General features: G+C 40.0%; 1 protein-coding gene across 1 annotated transcript in view; it reads right to left on the reverse strand.

The window, feature by feature from the left end:
• DPP6 (dipeptidyl peptidase like 6) overlaps positions 1–24,919 on the reverse strand; it is a 438,719-nt gene that overhangs the window by 51,268 nt on the left and 362,532 nt on the right. The window contains exons 9-12 of the mRNA XM_013943645.2: positions 8,032–8,186; positions 6,729–6,826; positions 1,628–1,751; positions 759–797 (exon numbers count right to left, since the gene is read on the reverse strand). Coding sequence (XP_013799099.1) covers positions 759–797; positions 1,628–1,751; positions 6,729–6,826; positions 8,032–8,186 — 416 coding nt within the window. The remainder of the gene's footprint in view (positions 1–758; positions 798–1,627; positions 1,752–6,728; positions 6,827–8,031; positions 8,187–24,919) is intronic.

Genomic DNA, 24,919 nt, shown 5'->3' on the forward strand with positions numbered 1-24,919 from the left:
GGGGGATGGGAGCACACAACCGTACAAAGTAACAGTGTTATGCAGGAACTGCAGTGTCAAAAGAACTACGTGACACAGTTCTCTTAAAACAGGATATTAAGCTTGATCAGGCAGTTCCTTCCTATTCTGTGTCTCATGTAAGCCCTCATCATTTCAACTGCCTTATTGACAATTTTATTTCCTTTTCGCTTTTCTTACATCTGAAAACATATGCAAAGAGTCAAATAGATAATCTTGTCAAATTTAGCTTAAGTGACTTAAAAGTCCTATCTGCATGATTTGGGCTCTGAATGGACACAGGCCCTTTTAATTAAATGACCTTTGATCTTCTGTTTTCAACAGTGGACTTTTCTCCTGCCTGGAAGACCGGAAAACAACCAATGTACTGCTTAAAATCAACATCAATCTTTAAGGACTACTTCTATGGCAGACAGGTCTTGTGTGGATAATCTGTGACTGGGGGAATTTCAACCAGCACCACTTTTTCAGCTTGTTTAAATCCAAGTAAATCGCAGACTAACAATCGGTTTTGGCCGCTGGGACCTACCAAAGAAGATGGCATCCCAGGTACACTACACTCTAGTTCAATCGAAAGAGCTTGTTTATTAGTGGGAACTGTTTTCTACAGTATGAATCCCACCACCTTCCAAGTATCCTTCTCAGGTTTAGAAATTAGTTTTTTTCTCTTTGAGAGAAAAACAAACAAACAAACAAAAAATCTACTTAAAATTTGACTGCAAAGAGAAGATCAACGTTACCTGCCTGTGGAGCCAACCTTCGCTTTCGTCTTCATGTTTCTAAAATAAAACACAACCATTAAATAACATACTTTGCATGTATTACACTTTGCTCATCAGTGCAAAATGCAGTTTGACTGAATATGAAAAGCTGTGAACAAGCACAAAAAAAATCTGTTTAAGCACATGGTTCAGGAATATAGTCAAGTGATTGCTCTCTTGGTCTTCCATCTCTGATAAATAACCAAGCACTTATTCAGGAAAGTATTTTACTCACACAGACAAAAAAAAAAATCAGCAATACATATTATTCCCCAAAGAAATACAGTAGCAAGCTGCTAAAAAAAGACTGTTATGCACAGTGTTGTGACATTTTTTCAAGGGATAGTAATATTAGAACACTTTCCTACTGTGAAACAACTTATATCAGTTTAAAAGATGATCTATGCCAATACTTACAGAGATTATATCAATACACATGCACTTACATTGGTACAACTGTATCTGCAAGAGGTATTAATTAAATAAAATTAAATTGTAGGTTGATGGGCATGGGCATAATTCCATTAAATCAGAATGTCTCAAAGCTCTTCAGGTTGCAAATTGTTGATCTGTGTGTGCTCGTGCATGCATGCAGCTATTTCAGGGTGAACTCCATCTCTCACACACACAGAGCACGTAGGGCCATACGGTTCCTGGCTTTCTATAAGGTGGCAAAAAAAGCCCCTCCACCCTTGCACAGGAAATATTGCAAACATTATTTATGTTCTCTGTCTGTTTAAATAAATATGTGCCAGCTGGCATGTTTCCATATAGGATAATTTTGAAAGAGTTTCCTATGTGGGTTACAAGCACTGATCCCAAATGACCGTTTTGATCATCTACCATACCTTTGTGCAGACTCCAGTGGTAGCATCGCACAGCGTCAGGATGGACACGTTCTGGGCCCTGTTCAGCCAGTTTACTGCCACTTTGGTGCTAGTTGCCCACTTCACCATGGTTATGTAATAATCCCTGAAAACACAGAAATACATTAAATCATCAGTGCTGCTGGCCGACACCTTGTTAAGAGCACTGATATTCTAATATTTTGCCACACAGCAGAGCATTTGGAGGCTGCTATCAGCAAACAGTATAGGAAAGATCTCTGGTTATTAGACCTGTATCCTGATGTGTCTAGGCTGCCCTACATATGGACTTCAATACCTAAAAATGACATGTTTAGGGCTGTGCAGCTATTTTATCTGCCACTTCTGAAAGTTATTTTCAAAGAAGATTCAAACGTTGAGATAAAGAGTCATTCAAGCTATTCAGCCTTTCAATGACTGAAATGCCTGGAGCTAAAAATTTATGCATAGGTGGAAAAAAAAAATTGCAGACAATTTCCATTGTGAGCAGACTAGCTGTCTGACTCAAACCCATCACTGACAATAGTTGTATTCTTTATGCTTATGAAGAGCTAATGGCCTCTAAATATGCTTACTGCACAGTAAAATATCCGTAAGTATTGCATTAAAAGGAAAAGAGCAAGAAGGATATGGTTTGCAGAGACACAGGGTTTCTGCAAAACAGATGCAGCTGGTTGCCATAAGGAAGTCAGCAGAGATGTGACAGTTCACACAGGCAAAAATGCTGTCCCACACTCCCCGTACCAACCTCTATTTATTGCTGAACATATTCAGATTATGGTAATATACAGAGTATATCGTCAGTGAGGGTTCCTCTGCTCTTGCCTGCAGAGTCTTGTATTGATGGTATCTTGCCCTAGAAAACTTAGGAGGACAGCTGTGCAATGCTGAGCAATGCAACCAGTTAGCCTGGGCTGGGCTGGAAAATACCAGATCATGAATAAATATAGTTTCAGAGGTAGTCTGTGGTGGTGCTCACACATGTCCACCTCTGCAGCAATTCAGAGCTTCACCGCTTCATCCGTAGGGCAAAACCCTTGCGGAACTGACAAATCTAGTGATGTTATAATATACTAGTGGGTTATGTGGGCCAAAGACATCCTTAAATTATGATTTTTCACAGCATATAGTCTATAAAAAATTTATTAGTTCATTTGTTTGCTATAAAATATGTATAAGGAATTGTTGCTCTCATTGGAATTAATGTGCTGTGTCACTGGAGAGTACTTTGTGTTCTGGCAAAGACTCCTGTATACACTGAAGAGAAAGGGCAAAAGCAACAAAGACCTGCTTGTCTAGCAAAATAACAAGTTGGAAATTGATTTTGTAGTTTCAGTAATATTTAGTGCCTGAATTTGGCTAGGGAAGAAGAACAAAAGACCTCAACAATTGCATCCACCACACTGGAAGGAAGAATACGCCTGGCTGAGACAACAGTAGTCTGAAAATTCATTGCTTGAAATAAAATTATAATTTTACTCTTTATCAGCAACTGCATAGTCCCTAGGAGGAAAAAAACAACAAAGCAAAATTAAACTGTATAACCATCTCTTCTTCCTCTCCGAAATGAACTGAGCATATTCAGCCTACCCAGAAAATGAGTGTGAATTTAGTACATATTGTGGCTTGGAGCATTTTTTCCATAAATCCAATTTAAAGTTTGAAGGACATATATTAAATTTTTTTATCCCTCTCACTGTTTGAATACAGGAACCAAAGTTCTTGCTCAAGAAGTTTTAATTATTATTTTAGGTCAACTATAATCTTTTCTACAACTCTGAAGATGGGCATGGACTCTCAAATTCTCTCTGAAGAATACCCCAGTCATAAAGTCCAGAGATATCCCAGCTATCAGACTATTGTGTGTAGTTCATATTATTCCAGTCTCAGAGTAGTGTGGAGTCTTTAATTTATTTCTCTTTACATCTCTTTTGTAGGACAACCAAGTTTTACGTTTTCCATTTCGCAGAGGAAAATGAGACTATAAGGCGTGATTCATCGCAGTTAATTTTAAACGTCTGCAACCCAGCCAGCCACACTGGTTGAGCAGACTTTCTATACAGTCAGTGGAGAGAAGCTGGCATTTCTAAAGTGCAATTCATCTGACCTATTGCAGATTTTATATGGAGCTGAATTAAGGAGGTTCTGTTTTTTCCCAGTGGCAACAGAAGGAGTCTAGCCTGGCAGCTATTCGGCCACTTCAGAATGAGACATCCCTTTTGTAGACATCTGCTTCAGAGCAGATTGCACAGTCTCGAAGGACAGAAGGAATTTCTCCGAGCACCCTCAGGAAGGGTGCAGTTATGCTGAGCTTTGCAATGGATTTCACTGTCTCAGCAAAGACTTCAGTGGTTGGGTTTGCAATCATCTGGACGTTGATTATTTTGCAGCATCCTTGTTTATCTACTAACTTTACTTGGCTGATTTTTTGAGATATGAATCTAAAACATGAATATCTAAAGTATGAAAATAGTAACAAAGACATAAAGATCACAAGGAGCAGACAGTGATATGTTGCATGGCCAAGTGACAGGCAGTCGTCCACTCTGAGGTCCCCAGAGCACAGCAGGCTCCTGTCTCAGATTCCAGACTCAGATTTGTCTGAGTTTCTCCTTAATTTCTTTATTCATGACCTACACAAGGACCAATGACAATTCCTGCAGTCAGGGGGGATAACATCTTTGTTTAATTTGCCATCTAAGGCACAAATATGATGTGACAAATGGTCCTGTTCCCACTGCCTGTTGATGTAGGAGTTGTTAACTGTAAGAGGTCCAGTGTTTTCCACCAAAATAAAATAATGGCTTTCTGACATTAAATGTTAGAATTAATTTCTTTTCTGCAATTTTGCCCTCCTTGACTTTCTTTTTTTTTCACAGTAAAGTATGACGTTTGAGAAAATTTGACAAAAATAGTCAGTATGAAAGATTTGAAAAAAAAGGAAAGTTTATAAAAACAGCACATTCTTACCCCAAATATGTTTTCCCATCATCATCTTTGCTTCTTCACTGATGAATATTACAATTTTGTGGGAAATTCCAGATTTTTCTTTATTAAAAAAAAGGCATTTCTCTACTTTATTCTCAGCTCTATTAACTGTACTGAAACACTTTGCTACAAATTAAAAAAAAAAAACATGAAGAAAAGCCACTCTTTCCATGCATCATCTGCACGAACAGATTGAGCACATTGAAATGCTTCTGATAGGACTTCTCTGCTTGAAGATCCTTATCACAAGCTTCCCCTGCTTCTCTGAAACTCCCTTCTGTAACTAACTGTACAGTACATCCCTCTTGTCTATTCTAATGAAACATTATCGCACTAATCCCCTCATTTCAGAAAATATATGCATAATGGAAAAGCACCCCTATTGCTCTAGCAGGACTTCTTATGCCCTAGGGATGGAAAGTGCCATGTTTTTGATGAAACATACAGGCACTAATTAATTATGATATATTTTGCATCACTTTAAAATATTGATTGCAACCAAATAAATTACAGGCATCCATAACCACATAGCACAAATTTATTAACAGAACTTGGATCCTGCAGTCTCAAGTTATTATTATAATTAAAACATTCCTGAGTCTCTTCTGTTTACAGAGTATGCAATCAATATAAAAATGATGTTGTCCAGGAACAGCAGTTCTGATACTGTGATTCTGATACTGTGATACTGAATTGTTGCCTGCTATATGCAGGCTTGAAGCTGGTTTTTTGAAAGGTGAGTGCAGTTATGCACACATTTGGTTTGTTCGCAGGTCAGACTTTTGATGCATAAATGGATTTGAATTGGAGCATTTCTGAGTTATACAGTGCAAACGTTCTTAGGCTGACATTAACACTCTTAACAAAGAAATGTACCTTACACCATAAATGAACCTCTTGGTTTAGTATCCTTTCATTACATGACTACATAACCTGTGGACAACTATCAGGCGCTGACCTTATATATTTATCATGTACAACGAATATCACCCCAGCACCTTCTTCTGCCCTCAAAATAGACCTGTTTCATTAACGCTGTGCAGTACCTATATGTTTTTATTGGTGCTGGAATTACAGATCCAGCAGCCTAATTTAACACTCAGTAAAAAAAGTCAACGTGTGTGTTGGTTGGCTGCTCCTATATGAACAAGTGACATCCTTGAGAATGATATCCTCACAGCATTACCCTGACGTGTGCAGAAAGTGCTGTGCTAATGTGCGGAAGGGTCACTGCCGGTACGTTAGACTTGGAACCAGAGTCTGACTCCACTTGGCCTGCTGTAAAGCTATTTCAAGTTTAAATCAAGTTATTGAAATACAGATTTGGACTCTAATCTCTGAGCTTTGCAGGTAGGTGATTCATGCATTATCTAAAGCAGTTTCTTTCCTGGAGGCAGACTATAACAACGTGATGTTCCTTTCAAGTGTTCACAGACCATAAATTTAGTGCAGTTTGACCACGCATCAGAATCCAAGCCAAACTTTGAAGTTCTTGCTGAATACAAACAGGTTTAAGCACTTGCTTAATTAGAAATGGGTATCTAGGTAGTTGGCCAAATTGAAGGCCAACTTCTAAAATACACCTGTCCTAAAAGCAGTGAAGAGATTTCTTTTTTTTTTTTATTTTTGATGCAGATTCTGCAATATATTTACAGTCTGGTTACAGTCCTAAATCCAAGTCACGAACGAGTGAGCTCATGTTTGCTGTATTATATATATATCTGTCTATATATCTGTCCTATTTTTGCTTCATGGTCTCTCATACAGAATGCAGACAATATCCCCTTTACAATGACTGTGATTACATGCGAAATGAATGTGTTGTTATGGAATTGGGGACATTCTGCAGAGTTCTCTAAAAATAACCCTACTCTGAAGTTAATCTGGGTCACAGCAATTTCAAACTAACAATGTTCGAAAGAAATACATGTAAGAAAAAAAAGTATTTGAAAATTTTTAAGCAGATTTACACAAAGTGGAACTACTTAATAGTGGCAAAGAAAGAAACTGTAAAATGATCTAGAATAAAGTCAGGGTCTGATTTAAATGCTTGGCAGAATCGGCATTTTGCATCACTGTGTGAGAAAGCACATACCTCATTCTTTGATCATCTGGGGGAGTCATTTCCAGATCATGCGTAGGTCCATTCAAACCAATCACATGCAAAGAAATAGTTGGATTTTCCATTCCAGCCTGGATTTTAAAATGAGAATAAATTACCATATCTTACACAATACAGTGTTTTTGATTCATTATGTCCCCATAGATTCTAAAATGCACTGCCATTGTACCAGCTGAGTATAAATTACACAAAAAGACCATTTCATATGCTACCACTTCTGGGCTAGATTGCTGCAGCTGTTCACAGGGAAACTGTAACTGTAGTGACATGGCACTGAGGTATGGAAAGGTTGGTATGCAGAACCAAACTGTAATGTTATTTAGGACACCTCTAACCTTGGTAAAAGATGCTACCTTTCATGGCAAGTAACAAATATTTCTGTTTTCTGTCTCTTTTGATAAAAGGTTGTCTCACAGGATCACGGTAGACATAGCAAAATACTGATTCATTTTCTGTTGCAGGAAAGGGCTTTCCCTACTAGTCACTATTACTTTCCACCAAACCTACATATATGCGGACATCTCTCCTGTTAATATATGGTTCAGTTTGGACCAATATGTGAGGTCTGAGGTGATCACTGCATAGGGCGAGATATCCAGAAGAAATGGCTCTGCAGCACAGTACACTTCTGCACTATCTTACAGTAGAAAATTACAGCAGTCACAGTAACAACAACAGTATATCAGCACCGGGTAGAGATCTGCACTAGATGTTGTGTACCCATTGCATGACTGCTTACAGGTCTCTTCAATCAAGGACAGATTGTCTCTTAAGTCTTTTGTCTTTAACTATATTCTCTTTGTAATGCTCAGGCACAAAATATCTCCAAAACCAGAATATCTCCTCTGATATTATGCTATCCTGATTATTCTAGGGAAACCAAAATACCAAATTTTCCTTCTTGCTTCTTTTCATATAAAAGGCATGTAATATAACAAATGTAATAATGCTTGCTTGCAAATTCTCAGACACAGTCAAAACCTATCATCTAGCATGGAAACACAATTGTTTTTGTGCAGGTACAAAGGAAGAATGTTTAAATCTTATTTTCATTATATTTGGAATGACTAATAGCAGAACAAGAAAACTGTAATTTTATAAATGCAGCTGAAGAGTAATGAAGACCACATTCACAGGGGAACAACTGATCTTTCCTTAGATCTATTTATTTTCTTTGCCGTATTGTACAGTCTACTGTCTGAGTCTACTGGAAATAAATAAATTAAAAAAAAATCATTATTAGAAAAAGAGGACTGTTTGTTTTATTTTCCCTTACCTTTGGATAATGATAGGTTTTAACAGTAGGGTAAAGGCTGCCAGTGTATACTGGGATCTCCATGGTAGGGACTCTAGAGGCATTAATTGTTGCATATGCTAACCTGGTGCCATCAGGAGACCACCAATGAGCAATGTGAGTCTTCAAGATCTCCTCTAATTAAAAAAAAGAAGAGAGCAGAAAAAAAAGACTAGTAAATTACTAGTTAGCAATAAATGAAGCGGCATAGATATGAAAATCCCAGTCTAATCACAGCACAGGGAGGATGCCACAGGAATATCAATTAAAAATACTCATTAACTTATGCCATATACACAAATGAACACAATTGATAACAATTACTCTGAATATATAGGTTATTAAGCATAATTATCCTGCTCAAGAAACATCAGATTACTTATAATAGTACACATGTTCATGACAGTCTAAAATGCCCTGCTGCTCCTACTATTTGTCCTGTACATAGATATATGAACACATATACATGCACATATTAAGAGAGTTTGGGTTCCTATCTGACTGATGATAACATAAAGGAGGCTACTTCTAGGCTGTTATACCCTACTGGAATACTGCAACGACTGAGATTTAATTCTCCTCCATAAAGAGTTTCACAAAGTCATACTAGACGCATATTGATGGATTCAAAAAGCGTTTATACTTAGATACAAGCACTCCTGAAGGGCTACAGTTTGAGTCTTCCTAATCTCCATTGCTGTTATGAAAAAAATAATTACCTATTTGCTGTAAGTCATGCAATGCTGGAACTTCCTAACACTCAACAAGATATCAAGCCTTAGCGTTTGTGGCCTGTTTACTGTCTTGAATTTTATCCATACTTCATTTTTTAAATCAGTTTTGCCAGGCAATATTCCATAAATAGCCAGAGCAAGAGATTGATCCTTTTTATCACTGAATTTTGGGATTCCAGACTTCTGCGGGGGGGTTAGGAAGAATGTAGTTGTTACTGACAAGGTACTTAGAAAGACACCAATACAAACATGTTAGAGTTCAAGTACGTAATGGGAAAACAAGACCATAATCATAAGAAATTACTTTGAAGAATGGCAGAACCCAATTCTCATTAAACATAAATCCAAAGTACTTCTACTTTCTAATACTTTCTGCAGCCATCTAATAAGCTTCATTGCAAAGATGACTTCAGCTTACAGATATCCAGAAATGCTGTAAAAATCACACTTTGTCCAAAGTGTCTCCAATTACTGACATTTGGAAGACACTAACTTGGCTTTTTAAAACTCCCATTTTGCAAAAGGCAGTAATATAATCCATTTTCATTAAGAGGCTTAATATCACATGAGTCATTCCTATTTAAACCCCAGCAGAAGGGCTTACATATGCTGTGCAGATTGATGTGCAGGAAGACAGGTTCCATTCCTTAATTTGAGACTAAGAATTAAAGAGGCTGCAAAGTATTTATGAGCTTTCACCACTGAAGTCCAGCTAAATGGGTCCTATCAGCTCCAAACTCAGGCTGCTATAACTGGTTACTGGAAAAATGAATGAGGATTTTTGGATTTTGGGGCATGCAGTGTTTTACAGAATCACAGAATCACAGAATGGTTGCGGTTGGAAGGGACCTCTGGAGATCATCTAGTCCAACACCCCTGCTCAAGCAGGGTCACCTACAGCACGTTGCACAGGATTGCATCCAGGCGGGTTTTGAATATCTCCAGAGAAGGAGACTCCACAACCTCTCTGGGCAACCTGTTCCAGTGCTCTGTTACCCTCACAGGGTAGAAGTTTTTCCTCATGTTCAGATGGAAGTGTCTGTGTTTCAGTTTGTGCCCGTTGCCTCGCGTCCTGTCGCTCGGCACCACTGAAAAGAGTCTGGTCCCATCCTCTTGACACCCTCCCTTCAGATACTTGTACACGTTGATAAGATCTCCTCTCAGCCTTCTCTTCTCCAGGCTGAACAGGCCCAGCTCTCTCAGCCTTTCCTCATAAGAGAGATGCTCCAGTCCCCTAATCATCTTTGTAGCCCTTCGCTGGACTTGCTCCAGTAGTGCCACATCCCTCTTGTACTGGGGAGCCCAGAACTGCACACAGTACTCCAGGTGCGGCCTCACCAGGGCTGAGTAGAGGGGGAGGATCACCTCCCTCGACCTGCTGGCAACACTCTTCCTGATGCACCCCAGGATACCATTGGCCTTCTTGGCCACAAGGGCACACTGTTGGCTCATGGTTAACTCGGTGTCCACCAGCACTCCCAGGTCCTTCTCCGCAGAGCTGCTTTCCAGCAGGTCAACCCCCAACCTGTCCTGGTGACTGGGGTTATTCCTCCCCAGGTGCAGGACTCTGCACTTGCCTTTGTTGAACTTCATGAGATTCCTCTCCGCCCAGCTCTCTAGCCTCTCCAGGTCTCTCTGAATGGCAGCACAGCCCTCTGGTGTATCACTTCTGTACCACTCCTCCCAGTTTGGTATCATCAGCAAACTTGCTGAGGATGCACTCTGTCCCTTCATCCAGGTCATTGATGAAGAAGTTGAACAAGACTGGACCCAGTACTGACCCCTGGGGGACACCGCTAGCTACAGGCTGCCAACTAGACTGTGCCACTGATCACAACTCTCTGAGCTCTGCCATTCAGCCAGTTCTCAATCCACCTCACTGTCCACTCATCTAGCCCACACTTCCTGAGCTTGTCTATGAGGATGTTATGGGAGATAGTGTCAAAAGCCTTGCTGAAGTCTAGGTAGACAACATCCACTGCTCTCCCCTCATCTACCCAGCCAGTCATTCCATCATATGGGTTTGGACCCACCATGTTTGTACACTGCTCTCCATGATCCAACCAGATTGTCACTCTGGTCTGAAGTAAAGAAACTCACCAAAGAGTTTTTTAAAAAAGATCTAACATGAGTGATCCTTGGAGAACCTGTAGATCAGATGCATGCCATTGCTACTCCAGACTTGCATATTGCTTGAGATAATACTCAAGACAACATTAGAAAAGGCGCAAAGGGAAATCACTCTCATTAGTTATGCTTTCTACAGGGTTAGTTATCAACACTTAATGGCAACTTGGAAGTGAGGGTTGGGAAAGACGACTAGGAAGTTGAAACTATTATGTGGGAAAGCACATCTCTGGCAAAATTGTTTTGCTGCTGTGTCCCACCTGTTGTTTGTACATTTAAAAGATGTTGTTCTTGACTTTTATATTGGTAGCTCACTAAAGAGATAATTAAGATTATAAAAGAAAAGGGGTAAAAAGGGAAGGAAGCTGAATCCTTGACATTTTAACATTAATTAGGAATGACTTTATTCAGCAAATATTTTCTCCAGGATCTCAGACTTAATGAAACAGTTCAGCTGAAGGTCATGTGCCAAGAAGGTTTTGTGTAGGTTTTGTGGGCCTTTGTTAATGAAATTTAATTGCACAAACCTTTGCCTTGAAACAAAGCCAGGATCTTGCCATTATTAAAGAGAGCAGTTAGTTTTAGCAATCCAGAGAACATTCTTACCAAGCACGAAATGTGCTAGTATCAGAAAGCTGGAGCTAAAAGTAAAACGATTTGTGGATACCTTATTCTTGGGGACACTTTATTCTGTGCTCCTATTTACCACAGACACTGAAATAACAGTTGCATACAATACCCACAGGTCTTTCTAATGTTGAAATAGGTTTAGATCCCACTTCAAATCTGTATGAAACCACGTTCTTTTGCAACACCAGAGTCTCCCTACACATATACCTTGTGACTTCCTAGTTAAGAGTATAGAGTGTTAAGTGATCAAAACTTTTGCTTTCTTCCTCATAGTTTGCAGCCTCTGGGTGCTGTACAATTTAGGGATGCTGTGGGTGAGCTGCAGAGATTTCTCCCAATCAGTAACTGATGGCTCTGTAATCATTTCTTCTTCAGAGATTTGCTTGCCAGTCCATCACACCGGGGCGCTCAAACCCTGAAAATGGCAAGAATGAAGTGTGACGGTTGCATTAACTACACAGTGACTGTGATACTGCTTCTTCAAATGTGATGGCTAGGTTCACGTACAGTGTCGGAGGAAAGTCAACGCTTATTCCATGTTATCACATTCAGCATCAAACAATTTTGAAAGAGCTGGATGACTTTGCTTGCAACTAGTGAAACTTTGGTGAGAGATATATACCAGCCAACTGGTAATGTACTGAAATACAGAAATAGGACAAGACAGCTTGACTTGAGGAATGTCTGGCTGCAGCGAAAGTGGGTGGCAGCCCAAATGGATTAGTGTTGTATAATGAAGTCCCATGCGTAATGTTCAGATTTTTTTTTTCCTGGCAACACATGTACTGACTGACTGGTTTAGGTAAAAATTGAAATTGCTTTAGAAATTACCCTCACCTATGATCTCAGCAATAGCTTATGCTTATGGAGTGTTACAGTATATGAATTTTAATCACTCTTCTGAATAAGAGAGCTGAATAAGAGTCAAATGAATGACCACTTCAAAGCTGAGTGAAGCAACAAGTCTTCTGAGTTCAACAGATCCTCAGGAGGATCATCTGAAGCCCTAGGCCTGAGTATACTCAGTGACAAGCAGGTATATATAAATCCCCTTTAGAAACTTTAATATCACTGTGTGAGAAAAGAAATTGGAGGAAATAGCAGAGGTTTGAAGAGAGGAATTTTATTTTAGCAGAATTAAAGGTTGCTGCCTTCAGTGCATTATGTACCTAGTAGTCTTTGGTATCAATATCTGAATAGGCTCCAGAATGAATCAGGTTTCCGGCATCAGGAATGCCATCTATTTAGAAGAATGTACTTCTTGATAGATTCTTTTCTGATCGGTATCAGGAACCAGAAAGGAACCATCCTTCACCATGGTTCTCAGCTGCCAAGTAACAAGATGTGATGAATTTGGGTTTGCATGGAGCATTTGGCCATGATACTGTAGGAGAACACTCTTGATTGATGGACTGTCCGGTGGATCAGAGATTGAATGAACAGTTATAGAGGGTGTGTTAGCCAAACTAGCCCAGCATGTGTATAAAAGAAAAGGAACTGTCTACTTGTTTCAAGCTTTGAGCTTATACCAGCAATATTTGCAAGAAGCAATGCAGTTGGAGACTTGTTTCTTTCTTTAAGTAACAAAAGTCTCAAAGAATCATAGCAAATAGGGCTGGAAGGGGTTTCAAAAGATGATCTGTCCCATTCTTCCGATAGCAGAATGGACTATCCCATACGAATCCTGTATGAATCTTCACAAGTGGATTTAGCTATTCCTTTTGATACTGTCCCTTAAACCAGAAAGTACACAAAGCTTCATTTGAAAAACAGCAACATGAGACATACATTGGAAGATACTCAATCGGTTTACAATGAGAACAACCAGCCCATATATGCAGGTGGTGGGTGCACTCCTGAATGCCACGCACGTGCAGAGATCCCCACGCAATGGCCCCATTCTGTGGCCACTTGCAGCTGCAAGGCCATGTGCCGGAGGAACAGCAGCAGAGGCCACCGGCTAAAGAAAATGGGATGGTGAGAGGAGGAAAAGTAAGGTGCAATAGAAGTCCGGTATTGTCTGAAAAACTTCCATGTATTTTGTTCAACTATATACAGAAATGAAGCTCAAAGTTCTTCAGATTCGATCTCTCCGCTGATAAGCTGTTCCTTCTTTCATTCTAACCTAGGCAAAAGTAAATATCACTACTCTAGCTTACTTTCTCATTTTTTGAACTCATGCACTTGTAGTTTGCAATTAAATATTCTTGTATATCATCTTTAATAGGAGTTTGACCATAGATATCACTTTTAGTTTTTGTGTCCATCACCTCTGTTTAAACACTGAACAGTCCCACTGGAAGAGCATCCAGGCGTCTCCTTTCCCTTACAGAGTCAACACATGCAAAAATATCAGAGCTTTACTTTCTGCAACCTCAGTAGCAACCAGCAGATAATGCATAAAACCTTTTTTTATATGAACCACAGTTGGAAATCTACAGAGGTGTTTTTAACATTATATAACACAATCTGCCATTGTGATATTTCTATGGGCTGCGATAAATCCACTTTCCAGGCTTGCATAACGAGTTTTAGGCTAAAACAGAGCTCCTCTTTATTAGCAAAGTACACATAATGACCATGGCCACAGGGGTTTCCTGACGTGATTCTAAAAACATATCTAGTTCTGCAGCCTTTGTCAATCTTGAGTCATATTCGTAAATAATGCCATTCTGCTGAAGGTGGCAAAGCCCTGCTTTGCTCTTAGGTAAAGGATAAGGTTTTCATCAGTGCCTGACTGGGAAATCCATTGGTAGCCTAGGGATTTCTTTCAATTTTCAAAGTCATTACAAATGACTTGCAACTTACAACATGAGTTAACAGATACAGAGACTTTCATGAGAAGACAAGGATGCTTGGACAGCCCAGTCCTCTGACAGGCACCATAGCAACCCCTTTCAATCACTTTTTAAAAACTGAATAGACACAGTGTCTGGAGAAAACATGGGGAAAAGAAATAAAGGAATAATTTTCAAGTGAAAAATGTATTTGTTTTTCTGGGTCACAGCTATACTGAGAATATTAGCTGCAGAATTTACCCACAGAAGCCATACGTATTATGAGCATCAATATCCCAATTTCAACATGTGAAGAGAACAGCTGAAGATACCAACCTGATGAGCTACTTTCCTTTGGCCACCCACGTGCTTCTGCTCTGTGTGAGGCAGGATCCCACCAAAGCATGTCGCTCCACAGCCATCCTCAGGATGCGCTGGTGCCCACATGTCCACCCTGCCATGTCCCATAGGGAGCATGGTGGTGAGCGGGCCCATGCAGCCCCACTGGCAGTTATACCGAAAGCCCTTCTACAGGAGTGAGCAAGTCAGTGCAAGACTGGCCCTTAAATACTTTCAATCTTTAGATGCTAAAGCTTTGTAAGGAGGGCGCCCAGGGAGAATACTAAAATGAATACAAAGAAACTAAGTTTTTTTCTTTCAAGAAGAAATGACTCACTCATAGATCCATTCCAGACAAACAAGAGATCTTCTGGAGATGTGAATGCTGGGCCTTCCCTTAGTGAATCCCCATATGTTGCGTGGATGAGCTGCAGTTAGCAACTGCATTGTCATTAACTTCAAAAAGTAACACCAATTTATAACAGCTAAGGAGCTGTCCTTGGAGACTGATCAGAAGGGTTTTTTTTAACTGCATCTAGAAAAATAGAGCCTTTCTGCATCTGAAAAGGTCAAAAGAAAGGTGTAATGGGTAGAGTTACTTAGGAGATTTTTACTTATTAAATGCATCAATTTCTTATATACAATTAAAATTCTCTTCTTGTTCCAGACTTCACATTTTGTTCTTCAGTAGGAAATTAAAACAATATTATTAATGCTGTGTCCACAGAAGACAACAAAGTCAGAAAATAAATAGTTTGATTTGCCTCTGAGTAGATATACACACATGTACACACACATACCAGCATATCTAGTTTGCTGTGAGCAGAACCACTAATTTCAGAATATTTTAATTTTTACATAAAGAATTATGTAAGATATTATCTGACAGAGGGAACTTCCCCTTACATGTTACTTACTTTGATTGCTGATGTGGTAAAGCAGAGCAATTCCAGGAGGTGGAATCAATGATTTTATTTGTGCAATATATTGTAGACAATGTTCAGATCATTAAGCATTTGGTGTGCTGAAGACCTTTTACTGTTATATTAAAATTGTTAACAAAAAGGATTTTTAAACAAAATGAAATTAAAGTCTAGCATAAAAGTCATGGCTTACATTAGGAAAGAAAGCTCAAAAGAATTTGTCAGTAGGAAGCATCAAAAGAAGATAAGAGGAAGGGAGATCAGAATAAGGAAAGGGGGTCTAGGAAGGCAGAAAACAAAGACTTCTGAGATAGGAAACCCCAGGGGTTCTCACAGAAACATCAGATAAATACAAATGCTTATTTGACAGGTGCCATCAGATTTAAAATCAATTACTAGATCATCTCAAACCACCAACCACATGTCCAATACTATTATATAGTTTGAAAGCAGGTATTTTCACCCTGTTAGGGAAAACACATTGTTCGTATAGGCCTTCACTGACATGTATTTCAGTGATGGCTTTAGAAGACCACCTTGTCATCTTTCATGTGTATATAAGTAAATTTTTCTCTCAGTTAATGTAGTGTAAATCTGTATGGACTTCCGTTAAATCATAATAGACATAAAACAGGTGTAAAAGGAGTTATGTGTATACAAATAATACAAACCTGTTTTATGATAATACTACATCTGCTCTACATTTTCCTGTGTTGACATAATTTTATGCTGATCTCAGCCATAGCCCTGCAGCACTATTGATTTCAATGGAATTAATCATGATTTACATTTGTATAATTGAGTCAGGCCAAAAAAGTCATTTTGAAGAGCCACTAAACAATTCTAAAACCTTTCAGGAGAAAGGTGGAGGCACTACAAAAACCACAATAATAATTTAACAAGGAAGCAAAGGCAGAGCACCCCTGACTCCAGTCTCAGACAGATCACCCGAGCCCCACATGCAGACAGCAGCCATTCTGAAGGCGTTTTTGTACCATCGTTCAAGAAAACCTTTCCTTAAGAAAAACTGAGCTGCAACCAAACCTGCGTGACCCTTTCTTTCTTCTCAAAACACAGATGTTCTAAAAAAGCTTTCTCCCCTGATGACAAACAACAAGCTTCTGAGGAATAAAATATTGTTTCTGTGGCGTGTTTGAGAACATGCCTTAGAGAAAACGTTTTAAACATAAGATCCTTGCTCCAAGAAACTCATCGCCTGGTGGCAGTAGCATTATACAGTCACAGAGCTGAACAGACGCATGCGGGGTGCTCCCATATGTTTGGCAGGCCTGAGAGCGTGGCAACCCATCATTACAGGGAAATGAGAACAGCCAGGCGATTTGCATCTCCTCAAGCAAAGGGATGGTGTGGGCTGCAAGTGTCATTAATTTCCTTTTAGTCATGCAGTTTAATTACTTGGAACAGATATTGTTTTCTGCTCGCTCAGCCTTGCAGCCCCTTGTTCCGGAGCAGAACACTGTGTGGAGACACCAGCATTTTTCACGTGGACAGCCCAGGCTCTCCTGTTTGAAGAGGGATTGGCAGAGTAGGGTTTTTCTTGCCACCCTGACCTCAGAAGCCCACCGCGTTACTGATTGCTCACACATCACCCAAATGTCGGTGCTGTCTGGTCTCAAGGTCTCACCATGCCACAGATGGAGCATGCAACCAGTGTTGCCCTTTCTAGTCTTGGCAGTCAGAGGAGGTTTGGTACAGTGCCTTCAACTAGTTCCTCGGGAAGAAGGATCAGCTTGTCTCCACTTGCAGCTGGCAAGGGTTTGCCCTTTGTTGTTATACCTCCCTGTGGCCAGATGTTGAGGTGCTGGATGGAAGCTCTTTGCAGTGGGGTGCTGCATTGTGGACAGCCCCATGGACAGTTGGATTTACAATGGGAACTTCATGTGTTCTGTAAGCAGCAGGGCATGCTGGCTGGCAACGTGGCAAACAAGCTAGCATCTCACCTGGAAATCTCTTATGTGGGCTGAAGAGCTGCTGCATTGCTTGATTCAAGCTTAAGCTCGGCAAACAGCCAAACCCCACCAACCTTGAAGGCAAACAGGCTGCTGTCCCCCTTTGCCTCTGCAAGCAGAGGGTGTCTCTGTGTAATAATATCACAAATTGTCATGCTTCAGTAAAAGATGTGTCACCACTGGCCACTCTGATACTTGACAAGGGCCCTGGAGGGAATGACATGTTGATAAACAGCGGTGTCCAGCAGAGCCCCCAAGGCGAGCACATCACAGGCAGCTCTGCTCCTCATGCTGCCAACCAGCCTGTCCAATCCTGGCCACTCAAACCAGGCTCCTGAGCTGTTCTCCTGAGACTACTGGCAATACCTGTGATGGTTTCTCCCAGGAATAATTTTAGGACACCTATCGCCAAGGAGCAGGACTGAGACCAACAGCTCATCTCATGAGGGCAGCATACTGCTGGCGGGCAAAAGAGAGTCTCCGTGACTGCTGATTTTGACCACATCAAAATTGCTGGTTTAATGTTTTCTCCTCATCCACTGAACCTTCTAATTTGTTGTATTTCATACAATAAAAGATCGTGTAGTTGTTGTATGAGTCAGGTCTTTGGGGTGTTGTTTACAAGATTCTTAATAGCTGCCAGACCTTTTTTGCTTTCTGAATGCTTGGGGGGTTGAAAATGCTGGTGGTACTGATTAGAGACTTGATTCTGTCCTCAGATAAGCCTCTGCAACTCCTACCAGAATACACACAGAAGGTTCAGCTCAGGCTGTGCTAACCAAGACATCATGAATGTTTAAAATCTCCCTCATTCATACAAACAGATTTACTGGGGGAAAAAAAAGACAAAATAAATGCACACAAATGTGTAATGTCATCTGAAAAGAACAGGCAAGTTCTCCCAAATATGGGAAGAATTCAGATATTCAGAACAGGCCAGAGAGACTTTGGGCTCCTCCAGGCCATGTCCTGTCAGACTGAGCACATTCAAGACATATACAAATCCCATTTGAAATGCAAAGAGCCATGGAGAGTGGCTTTTCCTCATGGATTTGACATGGACACTGTTCCTTCAAAAGGCGCAAAGAGCAGCTCCACCAGAGATCTGATATCCCCTCCACAACAACCATGACAGACCAGCCAGGCAGTGTTATACAGCAGTGTTATACTGCAATACCCTCCAGGGGGCAACCCATAATTTTGGGACCTGTTTTGCAGTAAGTCCTGCAAAATGCAAAGAAAGATATATGCCTCTTTGGACAAACATGGCATAACAACGCTGAATTGCTGCCACTCCCCCTTCCTGCTCTTTTCAGAACCTTTCCCTGTCTTTGCTTTTGGTTTTCTCCCCTATACACTATCCTTAGCAAACCTTAGCTGTTTGCTTTCAAAAACATTACAAATTTGTGAGGGATTCATGCTCCCAATAGCTCTCACTCAGCAATTAGCAAGTTTCCTCTTCTGCTGACTTGAGTCAGTCACAGCCACAATAAAACCCTCTTGGATCATTCGGGCTAGATTTTATAAACAGGCAAGTCTGTAATCTGCCAGGATGCCCAGTGATAATGAAAATGAAAGTAGAAATATTACATAGAGATCATATAGTCAGATATTCCTGTTTCTAATACTCACTCCAAACAGCTTTCGCATCTAGAAAACCCAGCCGTAGGCAGACTGCTGTATGTCACCAATGCATAATAAGAACGTATTTTTCTATCACCTGGCATGAGCATAAGCCCACAGCCTGTTGTCAGTTCTCCATGAAAGCCTGTTAGCTAGAGGCGTTAAATCCACACTGTACTGTACTGTAGAGGCATTAAAACTTTTGCTGGCAGAAGCCTTCTGAGGACTTGCAATAATTTGCACTGCGACTCATTGCTGCGAGTAAATGTTCATTGCAAGGTCAAATCATACATTTTCAATTGTTAAGGACCTCGACAAGACAGAATTCATGTTGTCCATTTGACTGGATGCAGTACAGCTCTTTAGAGTGAAGTCTTTCTTTTTTTCTTTTTTTCTTTTTTTTTCTCCTGCCACTTAACAGGTTGTTATGGCTGGAAATGCAATTTGCTTATCTGTGCAATGCAGCGAGACAAATCAAGGCTTTCATTATATGCTGAATATTACTCTGTTCAAACTTACTCAAGTAGCTTTCACCGCACCTTTCCTTTAAATTAAAAGTTTCAGATTCTACCTGACTAATCTGTGGATTAGGTTTTATGACAGGAAGAAGATGGACAGCCAAGCTTGACACAAGGGATCAATTTCAATAGCAACAGATATATCAAGAAAGTTAGTGATCACAAAAGCCTCTGAATTTGACTATCAAAAATTCATTAGACGATTGCAATAGTTCAAGAACACAAGTGCCCAAAAGCAATCTCTTTTAACATTTCATAAAGAAATGTGAGAGATAAGAAGACTGAGAAGCCTGACATTGCTATTAGAGAACTTGATTCTTCAACCCTATTGACTTCTATTAGCACTCGCGCAAACTGTCTTTCATGTGAATTACTTACATGATTTATTCATTCTGAGCAGCACCTAGCAGTCACCTAGCATGAGTGCTAATAAACGTCAGTGCATATTGCAAAATAAGGCCCTACAGTATAAAATGGCTAATTAACAGACCTTAGCTTATTTCTGAATTCAGTTTAAAATGCTGCAGTCACTGAACAGCCACTAAATTCTCACTCAGAGTTTATATTGTCCTACTATGGCAAAACTCCCAGAGGTTTCAACCCGAGCAGTGATTCAGGATCTGGCAAAGTGAGAGTTTTACCTGAATAATGACCCAGAGGCTGGTTCTGACTTTACAATGCTGCATAATCAGAGCAACTACTGAGCTGAAGAGAGTTACCCAGGCAGAATCAGAATGAGAGCAGGGTAAAAACAGGATTGGTTTATAGCAATATTTCAGAAAAATAGTCTTATTAAATAACAGAAACATTTCTTACTAATAAAGGTGATGGCATATCATAAAGTTAGGCCATTGATAGATCAGTGTGGTTTGGATGCGTTCATCAGACTGCATCATTTGCATATGCAAGTAGGAAAAATCTAAGACATATTCTTCAAGAAGGAAGGAGTAAGAACCAGATGGTGATAGAGAGAATATGGCCGTTTCAATTACTGTGCACAAATCCCATCACAGTGAATCATGAAATCATATAAAACAATTGATGCACACCTTTAAAATGAAAAAAAGTGCTTACTTGTATTATCCCTTGCTAATGAAAGTGTGTGTAGTCATGTCCAATAATGACGTAGCAGGAAATCAAGAAAAGCTAAATAGTTTTATATCCAGCAAACCTATTTGTGATTATGCAGGCTCTGTGAGGGCTAATACAGACTTGTGCATCTGACTGCAACCAGTCTGTGTTTTCAGGGAAACCTGGCAACATGAGCTCTCCTACCCCATGCAGCCCTCATCTCCAAAGCTTTTCCTGGCCTTGTCCCAGCCCCACAAATGAGCCTGGCCAGGCACAGCACTGTGAATGGTGGAGATCGCTTGGATTCATTGCTGCATGATGACATTGTGCATGTAACATGCAGCGAAACATATTAAAAAGCAATGACTAAAGGAGGGATAGGCAGGGTGAGAAACAGCATGACATTCTTCTGCTTAAGGAAAAGAAATGAACAGAATCTATTAGCTTACTAGAAATCCTGTTCTTCCCATGTACAAGTCTTGCTGGGCCTCCACTATTGAATCAGGCAAGCAAAAACCAAACATGCCTATATGATAACGTCAAGCCATTGAAATCTCTTTTCTCTCTACTACTAGGAAACAGAAAACACATTTTGTCAGTATTTCTGAGCTGCCGAGCACTGTGTAGTAATTCTAAACCTACTGACAAAAGCTTTCTTTTCAGAGTCTCTTTCCTGGAGCACTTAGAATTAGCCCTCTTCGCTCTCGGGAGCCACAGACCACCGGCTAAACCCCGCTGACCCGCAGAAGATAGTTAGAGGGTAGAGATGAGCTCTCCCGCTGCGCTGCTACGAACGGGAAAGCAGCTCGGTATCGTGCACCACATGTAGACCTGGGAAAGGGCACTGAGCTGTGTAACTCCGGTCTACGGCTGCAGCCCACACGCTCCCGTAAGTAATGTGTTTCTGGGATTTGTCACAGGTAGGTTATCACCTCCCACGGCAAGTCAGAGGGTTTGTTGAGGTTTTACCCCCGTCCCCAACGGTTTCTACCCACATACACTGAAAGAGTAGGAGTCAGAGCCGCTGGCACTCAGCCTTCACGTTTCCCCTTTGCAGTGAGGACGAGAAGTGAGAAAGACTGACTAATTCTGTATTTTATCCAAATTGGGTTTTTCAAATGGACATAAGTCATCAATATCCAGCTGGATTTTTGTACCTAACGTTTAACACATCCTGTGAGTTTCTTAAAGAAGCTGTGCTACATTTCTCATTACAGGCAACACCCCCCGTATGTCTATATTCACTAACTTTTTTTTTTTTAATTTATGACAATTTTAATTTCCTTAGAGAGTCCAAAGTTTGTGTCTCTAACGACTGCTGGTTTTACTTTAAAGCTACAACAATTAGAATCTTCTAATGAGACTTTTAATTGGATAGTGAATTAAATACCAGATGAGGTTAACTATTCATACCGGCAATGGAATTCCAGAGGTTTAGGTTTTCTTTTTTTTTTTTTTTTTAATTTTGTTGTACTGGTTTGAGTTTTTCTATTCCCTGTTGTATCTTGCTTCTCATAGTCATACACTGGTTCCGTTATTTTCTACAATTTTTTTAATTTCAGTCCACAACAATCCCATCCATAAACCACTCCTCTTCCATTACAGAAAATATGAATTTCTGGAAAAAAGAAATCAACATGCATAGAGAAATATACATATAAGCACACACACACACACACACACACACATACAGCCATGCGTAAGAGCAGTAAAAGCAGAAAGAAATCATCTGCATAATTGCATCTAAAACTGGCAGGAAAAAAAACTTATTAAAAATGAATATCATAGAAAGGCAATTAAGTATTTTAAGGGGAAAAAACTGATTAATTAACTGCAAATCATAAGTATTACTTTGAACTGTTTTGTACAGAACAGTATCAAATTACTGATTATGCTTGCCCGCTTTGTTCAAAGATCATGAATGTGCATTTTAATTTACACTGGAGTAAGCTAAATGTGCTGTGAACCAGCATGTAGAATTTGGCAGAAATCACTTGGGATGAGGGGGAACTCCCCCATTACCATATAAATGACATGCACAGAGTTATAAATGACATGCATTAGATCCAGCTCGTATTGTTCCTCAGGATGTAGCAGGCAAATACCGGAAATTATAATACAGCTTATAACCTACCAGATAATAAATGTAACCCATACCCCACAAATCCCCACCTACCAAAGATAATTTTGTGTGCTGTTTTTTGCTGATTAAGAGTGGCTTTGGAAAACTGCCCTCCCCTTCCCCCTCTTTATCTGCTGCATTTATTTGCAGGGTAGGTGGCTCCATTTTGTTCTACGAAAGAGCTTAAAATATCTCACGTAGGCTGATCTTCATTTCCAAGAGCCTTCATAGTCTACTCTACTCTTAAACACTTCCTACTTAATATCAAGGACAATTACGACATTAAAAATGACTCATTATATCAGGTCCTTTTTCTGCCATTATATTTTTGCCACGATATCCACAGCACTAGCATCATTGCTGTGTTGAGATCACTGCTGACCCATGTCATCTCATTATTCCCTGCAACAATCTGAGGTCTGGAACTACTTTTGTGGGGTTTTTGCTCAGCACCAAGCACAAAAAGGTCTTAGGCTTTGAGGTTTTCAGTGTCCTCAGGAATATACCAAGTTAGCAAGTACATTACCACTGCCAGACTATAAAAATTATGCTCTGAAATGCCTCAAGATGTTTGCATGGCAAACAGTATTGAACTGCAAAAAAACAGAGCAGACTGGCTTCTTGAGCTTACCCCATCATCTTTGCTGAGTAGGACCAGAGCTGCTGATTTGTATGCCTTGCCCCTCTATCGTTTATCACTAAGATCAGCTCTTTTTAAAGTCATATTATTCCTGAAGTATTTGGATATAGGTTACCATATACCAGCTTTAATATATATTGTCCATTTCTTTTTCTTTCTAAAGCTTTCTTGGATGGCTTTCATTTTTTTTTTTTCATGGCAAATTTCCCCTTGGAAAACCTAGCTGCTTTGGGCTGGGTGAATGTCCTCATCCACTGATGACTCGTTTCTAGTTTCTTTGTCTGCATGCCAGGCATGAGGTTTCACCTTGATCGGACGTAGGAGAATTCCAGTGGTATGTTAAAATGCTAGAAACAAGGTCATGTTATGAGACAGATTTTCATTATTTTTCAGTTTGAAGAACATTCTTTTAAGGAATGCTGCCTGAAAGTTTGACTTCTTTTTTACGGGTCTCTGTTCACTAACCAAAAAAGGACCATGATATACTGCTATAAACACAACCACTTGGTTGACTGATAGCCTGGAAATTATCTCTCTGTGCATGTGTGCTCAGAGAGTTGGCTTAGTGCAATTTTAAGTCCAAATCCATAGCTGGCATAAATAATGTATTTACTGATATGTATTAGGTAAGGATCTACTGTTTGTCTTTCACTGTAATATAAATAAATGCAACAATAATGCTATGCCTGTCCAATAAGGACTTATCATGTGTTCCTAGAAGCCAAATCCACCTCCTTTATACCAGTGAATGTGCTACATGATTCAATATTTTCCACCTGAAATCAAAAATAGACATTTACATAGCAAAACTATGCAATCAAACAACTGTTTTATGCTTTTCTTTCTCTTTCAAGTAGTCAATAAACTGCATACTGTTTCCTCTAACCTAAATTACAAACTTAAGCTGAGTTAAAGTTAGACAGTAGAAATGACTTGTGGTCTTTTTCAGGCACATTTTAGCTGGGATTTTTCAGGCAAAGGGCTAGTTTCTCCTCTAAATTGGATTTCTGCAGTGTTTTCGAATGCATACCTTTTTCTAGAGGACAAGCATGGGTCAAACATAGGACAGGGCTGGTCAGGGACAATCTCTGGATGCCCCGGGAACTTTGTTTTGCCAGGACCAAGTGCATTGTCATCTGCTGTTTACCACAAATCACTCACTGAGCTTGTGCTTGTGATTTCAATACAGCCCAAGCACATAAATCATATGGGAGAACATCAATTCTGAGACAGAAACAAAAAGGTTGGTTGTTTTTAACCCTAACATGCTTAGTCAGGAAAAGTGCTCTTAATGAGGAGGACTCCGTTGTGTCCTGTGCCAGTTCCTACCCAGCCTGGGCACCTCTCAAGTGCTGTGAGCAATGTGGCTACCATCTGTCACCGTTACGCTTTCATC

This window comes from Apteryx mantelli, chromosome 2, assembly GCF_036417845.1.
Source record: "Apteryx mantelli isolate bAptMan1 chromosome 2, bAptMan1.hap1, whole genome shotgun sequence".
In the NCBI taxonomy this organism is placed as follows: domain Eukaryota; kingdom Metazoa; phylum Chordata; class Aves; order Apterygiformes; family Apterygidae; genus Apteryx; species Apteryx mantelli.